The sequence below is a fragment of the Parasteatoda tepidariorum genome, chromosome 2 (assembly GCF_043381705.1).
Source record: "Parasteatoda tepidariorum isolate YZ-2023 chromosome 2, CAS_Ptep_4.0, whole genome shotgun sequence".
NCBI lineage: Eukaryota > Metazoa > Arthropoda > Arachnida > Araneae > Theridiidae > Parasteatoda > Parasteatoda tepidariorum.
Genome location: NC_092205.1, coordinates 59,198,167 through 59,209,154, shown reverse-complemented (window position 1 = coordinate 59,209,154; position 10,988 = coordinate 59,198,167). Strand labels below are relative to the sequence as shown.

The following is a 10,988-nucleotide window of genomic DNA, read 5'->3' as shown; positions in this document are numbered from 1 at the left end:
TCATAATGTAATGGCTCTTCGGTGTATATATATATGTAAACCATGTTGAAAAGACGCCAACTTTATTTTGATTACTTTGAGAAATTTAAATATGTTTATATTAATCATCTTTTAACTTCTCTTTGTTTTCCTTGAAATCAAATAAGTAAGTTAAAATACCGCTATCTTCAGTAGAGATTCGTTAGCTTGCGACGTTGTTTTCATTCTTTTCGAGCTTAAATATTAATCTGCAACTCTTAATACTAAATTATGAATTCCCTATGGCATAGATTAGTATGTCATGCTATATATATATATGCTAATATACATTTTTGGGTTCTTTGACAAAGATAAAGTCAAAAAAGTATGCGTATGGGAAGTGGTAATAAAAAAGAAACCTATTGAATCACTAGTGAGGAATGCAGGATTAAAAAGGTCAAAACCATTTTTTTTGCAAAATATGACACATCAACATAGTGACGGGCCTTAATAATTACTTGAATGAACTATTAAAAGACTTTCAGAACGAAATATTTTTCTAATTCTGTTAAAATAAAATAATTAAGCTCCGTAGGTAATCAACTTTTTGAACTATAAAAATTTTACTTCCAATTAAAATATTAATTTTCCTTAAATTTCTCATAATCTACTAAAATAAATCGATTTTAATAAAAGGTTAAAATGGCAAAAATAACTTGTAAATAAATTAATGTCTTCGCAAAATCAATCTGATGTAGTAAATATCTATCCTATCAATTGTTGTGAAAGTAATTAATCCATCTTAACACTTAATATGAATTTGAGCATTGTAGCCCCTTGAGCATGCGTCTACACTAATCCACTAATACCACGACGTCATTTGAATTTTTTCAAGCCTATTATTGGTTAATCAAAAAAGCGGAAATTAATGACGATTATTAAAATACGTAACAAGCCTATTCATGAATAACTTAACATTTACTACTATTTAAGACAATGAAAAAAATAGTCTTACGTTACAATTAAAAAGCAAATTAAGATTTTACTTTTCTAATCTTATAAATCATCACTTATAATTTACCACGCAACAAGCTTGTTGCCAACCAATTGCAAATGAAAATGTAAAGGAGTCTGGGGAATATGCCAACATTTTTAAAAAAAAGTTTGACAGATAAATGTCAGAATCATTCCAGCTATTCAAATCAACCCAAACTACATCTTTGACAGGAGGAAACAAACACTGTTTGACACAGAAAATTTAAATGCTCGCATGCAAAGAGTGACCGCTAAATATGAGAGAAACATATATATTAGGAAGGGCTTGCCTACCATAAAAGAAAATGATGATCAAATGAAGAGTAAGAAAAAGTAAAAAAATTAAACATGTTTGGGGTTATATCTTTTTATTGATATAACATGTAATATAACGATTTACTATGAATATATAACGAATAATAACATTTAATAAAGCATTTCCAATTTAGAGAAATGACAGCATTTTAAGTCAGATTTATTACTAAATATACATCGGAAAAAACTGCTCAATAATTCATACTATTTTAGCATAAGTCTCGTAAATTAACATCACTAAAAAATTCCATTGGAGTAAATTTTTAAATCTCATTTGGTGTAATCCTTTCATTAAATTTTTTTTTCAGCCACTGGCATCCATTTTCATCCACATACAATCTATGTTCTCTACAGAAAAGTAATTGCGACGCCATATTTAAACCAGCCCTTAAAATTTACGCATTTTTTTAAACAGTTGAGTTGTATAATAGCCTACTCATATTTCATGCTGAAAATTTCCATAGTTTTATGGACTTTTATCTTTAAATTTGTATCAATACAGTGCAAAACATTGTTTATATTATCACGAATCCATGCGCAAAATTCTCTATTTGCCTCTTTTTCAAAAAAGGAAGTTTATTGAACACGTATTATGTTCATACAATCGGTTGCACAAGAAAATAAAAACAAATACCAAAAGTTCAATTATTCAAAATGCTCATCAATCATATCAATATTTGAACAAATAGCTTATAAAATCTGAAACACTTCCGCAATCTGCTTTCTTTGAAGTTATATGATCGAGATTGCTTTGGAACGGACACGAGTATTCCAGAATGATCTTATTATTTTTATCGATTGTAGTTTGGAAAGAATGTTCCGCTCTGCCATTAGTTCCAACTGCTGGGACATGTAATGATACATTTATTACAGTGTTTCCTCCAAAGGTAAAGGTTAAACTTACTTATATGACTAAATGAATTTGAAAATTTGAATACGTGGTCTTCACCAGTACTATGTTTACTTTCGTATCTTTGACGATGGAATTTTGCAATTAAAATTTAGACCACTTTCCGATTTTCTGGAATGCTCAAATTTTTGTAAACGCTCTCAGCTAATTTGGAAATTGCCAATGTTAGTTTCAAATGTTTCTAGAACGCCAGAAATAGAATTTATTGTGATATTATCACCAAAAGGAATCTTTATCATTAATCAAAATTCTGTTAACTCAAATTTTAATTGGAGCTTTCTGCTGAATAGCATTACAGGCTGCAAACGTTTAAATTTGTATTCATTAGAATTAATCTCGATAATATTTCCAAAAGAAGGTTATTGACCATCGGAATTTTGAAAACTCCCGAATAGCTAGAGTACTTACATTCTATCGGATCCCTAATCTAGACGGTAATAAAAATTTAAATACTTTCCTGAGTGGTGCAAGAAAATTTATGGAAACTGATCACTTTCGGCCTGGCTAGAGTTACAGTTACAATTCGTCCTAAAACGTTGCAACCAAAATTTATCGCCCTTTATTCATCGCCAAATGAAATTTACCTTACTTCTTAACATAAACAAAAACTCACAAGCATTAAAAGAAAAATAATAATAAAATAAAATAGAAATTTTGAGAAATATCGGTTTTCAAGCGGACTAAAAAAAGAAAAATAATTCTATTTTTATCGCACCAAAAGCGAAAAACGAAATGTGCAACATCATCGTAATTAGCTTCTGACACCACCGAAAATTCCCTGCGTCTTTCAGAAGTGATGTGACTTATATTTTCGTTTTAGGTGTCCATACTAATAAAGATATTTTCTTCTTTTTAGTTTACTTTAAAAAGTAGTTCTCATAATTTTTATTTTATTATTTTCACTTATTATTATTTTTGTTCCCTATTTCCCTTTATATTCAAAACACCTGCAGAGATTCGTTTTCATAAATTTCGTGCTTGGACATTTCATTTATCGCTTTAATTATAACTCGTTAAAAATTTAAAAAAAACAGCCATTTTGGAAAGAAACAAAAATACATTTAAGTAATTGCTTTGTAGCTAACTTTCTATTTATATAAAAATTCAAAATGCATCTAAATAAACACTTAGCTTATAATTAACTGCTCATCACTGCTTAAATAATTACTTAAGAGAACCAATTAAAAAATAATAACTATAGTGTTGCCAATAGATAAAGAAATACCCGAGTTTATGGTGCCGCATAAGATGAATACATATGGAGAGATAACTGATTTTCTTATGCGTATACTTTACAGTAAGAAGCTCTGAATTATTTTGAGGCTTTTCTTTTTCATTTAAATGCATGATTACTTTAGAAAGCACAGGAGTCATTAAGGTACTTCTTACTCTATAAAAAATAAGATAAAAAATATTTACTCTAAAAAATACTATAAGGTATAGAATGGTGCAACATAAGATAAATATATATAGAGAGGAGTGATTTTCTCATACGTATACTTAACAGTAAAAAGCTTTAAATTATTTTGCAGCTTTTCTTTTCCATTAAAATACAGAATTGATTTGAAAAGCACAGGAGGTATTGTACTTCTTACTCTATAAAACATAAGATAAAAAAAAATATACTCTACAAAATACTATAAAGTGTATAATTACCGATTGCTCTATGAAACTAAATTAAAATATCAAAGATATTTATCGCAGTTTACGTGAAAATGTACAGGGGGCTTCGTAAAGACTGCCCTTAAAATATACTTTTGAAATCTTGTTACTCGGGATCTTCCCGCGTAACAATATTTACGCTGGAAAAAAATATGTTATATTCTGATTAATCACTATCAAAATCGATCGGAGCATAGAGTTAATAAATCACCAAAAATCAGCTTATTGATCTAGTATTTAGTTCGGCAGGGGTCCCCAACCGACTGTTTCCCAGTCCATCTTCTATACCTAGGAGTTCACGATGTGAAAAAAAGGGTGTTCGCGTGCATATTATTGTAATGGTAAAATTTGAAATGACAAACGAAATTAAAAAAAATGGTAAATGTACTATATTTACTACATTAGTTCTAATTCAAAATCATCAGAATATTGTAGCCGATGTTATTTGGTTGCAAACATTTGCATCCTTGACTGAATTTTTTTGAAAAATCTATCTTTATTTTCAATGCATTTTCAAACGCATCTTTAGATCTCTTTCTCCCTGTTGAAAATATCAAATAAACAAGCCTTCACCCCATGAATTCAATATTTTTCTCATTTCAGGTCAGTTCCAAACGGCATTTTTAAAAAAACTAATGCGCAGACGAAAAAAAAAATTTTTTTCATCTAACTAAAGTAAAAAGATATTTTTAAAGAAAGAAATTTAAATCTGCTGAAAGTTATATAATATTTTGGCAATTTCTATAAGAAATTAATGTGTTTATATATTTTCCAACCAAAATGTAAGACAAATATTTTAAAAATAACTTATTAAATAATTAGAACTATGAGGTATAAGAAATATTTTCTTTTCAAACATGTTGTAGCAAAGCGATTTCTGAAATAAAAATCAATATAATGTTTTGAACAACCGTGTACTGTCTTGTAAAACAAAGCCATTATATTTTGTATAACATACTTTCTGAAAATTCAACGCTAACTTACCAGAAAAATAAATGCAGAACCTGATATAAAATTTAAATTTTCAGACATTTAGCAAATTTTGCCATTGTTCGTTCCATCAGATGACCATTGTTCGATCCATAAAATGACACTTTAAAGAGTTTTTTTTCTCTTTTTTTTTAAAAAAATTTAATGTTTAGTACGTTTAACTGAGAAGTTAATGATTTTGTATTCATTTTCTTCCAGTCATAATTTTAATTTTGCGAATGTTTCTACTGGGAGTAAACAGTTCTCTGTGTTATGGGTTTGAAATGGGTGATTTGATTGCATGTCTAGTTTTGAATATAATAGCGCAAATTTCTGATTCTAACTAAATAATGATATGAAGTGTTGTAATTATTTGCAGTGTTTGAAAAGGCTAAGTTTTGTGAGCTAGATGCGAAACGAAATTTTTGTCTTGCTTTTAATTTATGCTATAACATTTTTCAGCGTGATAGCATCAATTTTATCAGTTATTTGCTTTAGTAAAAAGGTTTTTTTCCCTTAATAATAGCATTACTATTATTTTGAAACCAGTCTTGATTTCACAGGCAGATCTTAATATAGTAATAAATTTGATTTCAGATTATGAATAATTGGCACGTGATTACTCACACGGATAGCATTCCCCCGTCGTTTCCACATTGCATTCTTATGAAAATTGGACGAAGGATAACCTTCAACACAGAGTTGCGTATAGATATTATTAACACCATTCAGTAAGTAAAATTGTTAAATTTGTATTTCCTCGTAAAATAATATTTCATAGACTTACTATAGACCTTTAAAACCAATTGAAGGCCTTATTAGAACTGTGGAATTTGAATAGAGAATTTCCACTAATTAAAAAAATAGAATGAAATACCTGCAAGTAATGTAGTGTGGGTATCTCGATCCTGATTGGTTGTTGAAACGTGGCATTTGCTTACGTTAGTAACTGTTCTTTCTATTCTATTTCGAGTAATACAAACCCGTCAAGTATCGATTCTCCTAAGTGACACATTCTATATTCTCACACAAGGATTTCAATTCTTTCACTCTATATTTCTTACTTAATACCGAGACAGGCTCGAGGCCATGTAGAACATAAACCAACAAACTATGCATCGAAGTTGCCAGGTGCACAAAACAAAAATATATCACTGTTACAATAAAATCCATAAATAAATAATAAATTTAAGTTAAGTAAAAAGCGTAGACAAGAAAGAATTATATTTTAACAAATTTAGAGGGTGATACGACGTAATGCTTAACTAACTTTACGTTAATTAGCATTCTAACTTATGTGGAGAAGCTGAGCTCGGCTTTAACTCGCCGCCTTGTTTAAAAACGATCAGCTGGCACTAAAGTCACGTGTGTGTGTATCAGTGATCGTCTTCTTCTCGAGTGGCACGTATTGGCGTAGAACTTTCACTCAATTGGCATAGAATTGGAATAGAATTTTTAAGTTCCTGAAAGTCATTTCTATCTCATCTGTATCATAAAAATATCTAAAATAGATCAAAGATAGAGTTCGCTAACTATTCAAATAAGATCTTTAATACATTTTTTAAAAAACAAGAGAAACTATTGTTCAAATCAAAATACACTTCATTGCATTACTAGTAAATACTTGAAAATTAATAAAATTGTGTTCCTGGGTAAAGAATGTGGTGTCAATTTCGGAATTTAAGGAAAAACGAGCTTTACTGTGTTCTTTGAAATAGGTTTTTTTTTCCTTCTAGCAGGAAAACAGATAAATATATCGGTAAAACTTCAGTATGCTAAGAATAGTCAATTTATGATAATCAAACTAATTAAATATTTAGAACTACAATAACAGCATGTAAATTTTGTAAAGAAAAAAAAACTATTAAGGTTGAGTGTTTACAGAAAAAGATAAACAAAATAGGAAGAAAAAAAAGTAAAATAAAAATATATGTTTGATTTTAGAGCAGACGAGGCTGAATTGACACTACCACCAATCCGAGGTGAGATGACAGTGAAAGCGCTGGAGCCATTTGGGGTATTTTTTCCATTAAGTGAGTATTAACCTATAGATAACTATAACCTATTCTTAAGTGCAGAAAAAATGTATGCATAGTATTTTGTATTTTGGAACAGACAGAAACCAAGATTTGAGTCATTATTTTTTATTATAATTGGCGTTGAACCGCCGACTCAATTCTAAGTTTACGACTACCAATGTTAAACCATAACCACCTAATAACCTTCTAGTAGATGTTAGTTAAACTCCGTTGTCTTGTAATTTTGAGCTTAATCCAGAAGATATGGAAACTCCTGGATCACTCATTGGGAGAAAATAGCCTTCCTGGAGGGAGAAATTCTCAAATTGTCCTTCTTTTCGTCAATTATACATATGCCCTTAAAACATCATAGTTTGGAGTAAACAAATCCTTCTAAAAACTTTTGATTACTTATTTCTTGACACATATGAGTATTTTTCGAAAAACTGACGCTCACTTTTTAGTATAGAACAAGTTTCAAATGATTTCCTCATTGCAAAAAATTATTAAAAAAATTCGCAATATTTCAGTATGTTAACAATATTAATGCTATTTAACCCAGCACGGTTTGGACAAAACACGTGCTTCTTAATACAGTACGAAATTATCCCCTTTCTTAATATTTTTATCACTGGCTGCGGTCAGTGAGCGGGTGGGTGATCACTTGGATCAGTCTGCGTAGAGAAAGAGGGTGTGCAGTATTGATCCTCGTTAAACTGTTTTACCGTAAAGTGCTCGACTTCGCGCGCAGGTCGTCGGGCTACCGAAGAGGGTGTGCCATTCCCTCCGCTGAGGATCAAAATTGTGATGGCATGTCTTCGGATCATCCTCCGGGATGTTTCCCAGACCGTCGCTAATAGCCGATTGTGCAGCTCTAGTGCGACGTAAATTAACAACAACGATCTTTTGCAGTTTCTTCACTCTTTGTGAATTTGAATTTCTTCCCTTATTTTTAGTTGTTAGCTTAAAATTAAATATTTTATTCTCACAGGCCAATTCGAAAAAATTATTATTCATAATCGTAATTCAGTTATTAGTTCGTAATAATTATTATATCGATATTTTTTGTATCGATTTTCAGAGAGCTATTCGGAAAAAAATTATCGTTTATGTTCGTTATTTAGTTATTAGTTAGTAGGGGGGAAATGAACAAGCAACGGCATTTAAAGGGAGTTCGAATGCAAGCAAAACATTTTGATTTATTTTAAAAATAAAATTTTGATTGAAAAAAAATTATGCACTATAAAGTAAATGTTAAAAAAAGAAAATTTTTATACCTCTTTTATTGAATAGGCAATTATCTTAAAAACTAAGCATTATTATCAAAACATTCATTTCCTTTTTTATCATAGAATACCTTGTTAAGTATAGTTGTCTGAAACAATTTCACTTGAAAATGGCGTTTCCAGGAAACAAATCAACCATCCCATAGTTTAAAAAAAAAATAAACTTCTGTGTAAAATAAAAGATTAAATGTCAAATGCTAAGAAAGTACAGAGTAAAAAAATCAAAATTTAATTTTAAAAATTTAAATTAAAATTGGCTAAAATCATCTTAAAACATTGCTTCCTGATACCAGTTTAAAATGCAAATGAAAATGTTTTCATTGAGATAATAATTTAAATTTAAATAAAAATATTAATATTTTAGTTTATTATCTCAACTTTAATAATAACTTAAAGTAAATTGCCCTTAATTTAAAATAAAATACTACGTTATTGAAATAATGTAATTAATTAAAGTTTAATAACACAAAACTGAATTATTATCTACTGTAACAATTTTAGTATAGAAGAATGATACTAAATTATTTTTTATGAATTATATAAAGGTCAACTTGTCTAGAAACTCAGATAATGAGCTTAGAGAGTATCATACGAACCAAAAACAGCAGAACTTAAACTTAACCAATAACAGAAATTATCGCAAAATGTAAGCAAGAAATGTGATTTTCTGCAGTAGTTAAATGAATAATAATTGTAATTTTTTAAATAAAGACAAAGGATTTAACTAACGACTAATTTAATTATTTTTTAACTAATGATTAATTAATTAACCAATGATTTTTTGCTAATTTAATTTTTATAGGTCCGATATTCCCACACAATATTCAAATAACAGATTTTGATGAGAGCTGTGGATGCATGGCATTTTGGTCTTGTGAGCAAGTTATGCCTTCTATGAGCATAAGTAAATATTTTTTCATTATTTATAATCCATCTTTTAATAACAAAATCGAAAACTGATAAGGAAAATAATTGTTTCAATTTAAATACATTTGTATAGCAACGAAATAATAAATAATTCATATATGTAATTTTAAATTTTTAAAAAATATATTGTATTTTAATAAACCATGATAAAATGACTCATACTGGATATTCCATAACGACTGCCTGTCCTTAATACATATTTTTAAAATTAAAAAAAAAGCATGCACAGCGTGGTATACGAAGTATACAAAAAAGCAAAAAATATACTAAGAAAAAAGCTATCAAAATCTAACAAAACGCTACTGAGAAAATGGAAACAAAAAAACTAAAACCTATTTGATAGCCAAAAGAAATGGAAAGAAGTTGAAAGGTTATTATTAGAAACAAGTTCAAGTTTCAAAAATCAATCAAACTGGTTTCGATGTTTTTCATTCCTCAGTAGTGAATCGACAAATTTTTATTATGTTTTTCCTGCTTATAATGTTTATACATTTTTCAGACAAGGATTCTCAAAAAATTTATCCAGGGGAGTGATTGCGAAACACCCTGCACATTGTACAAAATAAAACATTAGAGGGTCTTAACTTTTTTTAAAAAGAAAAATTATATAAATGTTCAAAAATTGTTTAAATGGTGAAGATAACATTGAAAATAGATAGAAAGAAAAAAAAAATAAATTTGTGCTTATTTGAAACACTTAACTTTCATCTTCAGATTTTCCTAGGCAGTTATTTAGCATTTCTACATTGAATAGTATACATTTTTGATGGTCAAATTTTTTATATTACTTGTTATTTATATGTAACAAAAATTCTAAAAACATATATCATGAGCGATCTTTATGGAACGCTTTCTTTGTCCACCAACATTCTTATTACGTAATTGTGTTTTTCTTTAAATTTTATTTAGGGGGAGCTTGGGTGGCCTGCCAATCAACAGATGTAGATGAAGATTGTATTGAGAAATTAAAAGGAAATGTTGCAAACGCAAGTAATATACCAACAGATCTTTTCATTAAAACTAAGTATGAAAAATGTTTTTAAGTGAAATTTTTAGATGCAGTAGCATGCTAAAATAAACCATATGTTAATTTTTCTAAACAAAGTCAGTTTTGAAACAAAAACATTGTGACGTTTTAAAACAACACTGATAAATAATGTATTAAAATATTTTATATATTTATGTATAGTCTTTTTTAAGTTTTTCTGTTTTCCACTATATAAGAATAATGAAAGTTAAATGTATTAAAAGAAAGAAAAGTACATATTACAAAAAGCCACTGAATAAAAAAATTAAAGGATAGCTAATCCATAGTCTCTGAATGTTTGCTTAAAATTTTATACCTATGCTTTTCAACTGGTCTTCTGCAGAATACTGACGCATAAGGAGAAATGTGCAGTGTGCTGCATTCTTCTCAATAGATTACATCTTTTGCATCAAGTTATAAAATTAACAACAAATTTTGGCACTAGATGGTGCTGGTGATTGAAAAACTGTGAAATAATATTTCTTTTTGCTGCTTGTCAGATCATTCAAACAGAAATATTTACAATGATATCTGCTAATATATTCCTCAGACTGTCCCATATTGTTTCTAAAAATGGAGGTTATTCTAAAAATATTTTTATAGCTTCTTTGCACTTAAGGCCATCTATTGAAAAACTATCTAGATATTTTTCAAAGTTGGGAAGAAAAATTTAACAAGTTTTCCTAAGCAAAAAGTAAAAATTCATATAGATCTATCTTCTTCTGATTTCCATTAATTGATTTTTCAAATCATTGATCATTATTAGAACAACCACTATTAAAATAAGAGACGAATTCATCAAATTTTCCAAGTGGAGTTACTTTTAAAAAAAAATTTCTCTAAAACAATTTTAAATATTTACATCTAATTTCCAAAAATAA

General features: G+C 28.6%; 1 protein-coding gene across 1 annotated transcript; it reads left to right on the top strand.

The window, feature by feature from the left end:
• The first annotated feature begins 2,035 nt into the window (after window positions 1-2,035).
• LOC107449850 (uncharacterized) lies at window positions 2,036-10,260 on the top strand. Its single transcript, XM_016065513.3, has 5 exons — window positions 2,036-2,195; window positions 5,447-5,580; window positions 6,794-6,882; window positions 8,956-9,057; window positions 9,990-10,260. Exons 1-5 carry the CDS (start codon window positions 2,085-2,087, stop codon window positions 10,121-10,123), a joined length of 570 nt encoding a protein of 189 aa, XP_015920999.1. The 5' UTR covers window positions 2,036-2,084; the 3' UTR covers window positions 10,124-10,260.
• The last annotated feature ends 728 nt before the right edge of the window (window positions 10,261-10,988 follow it).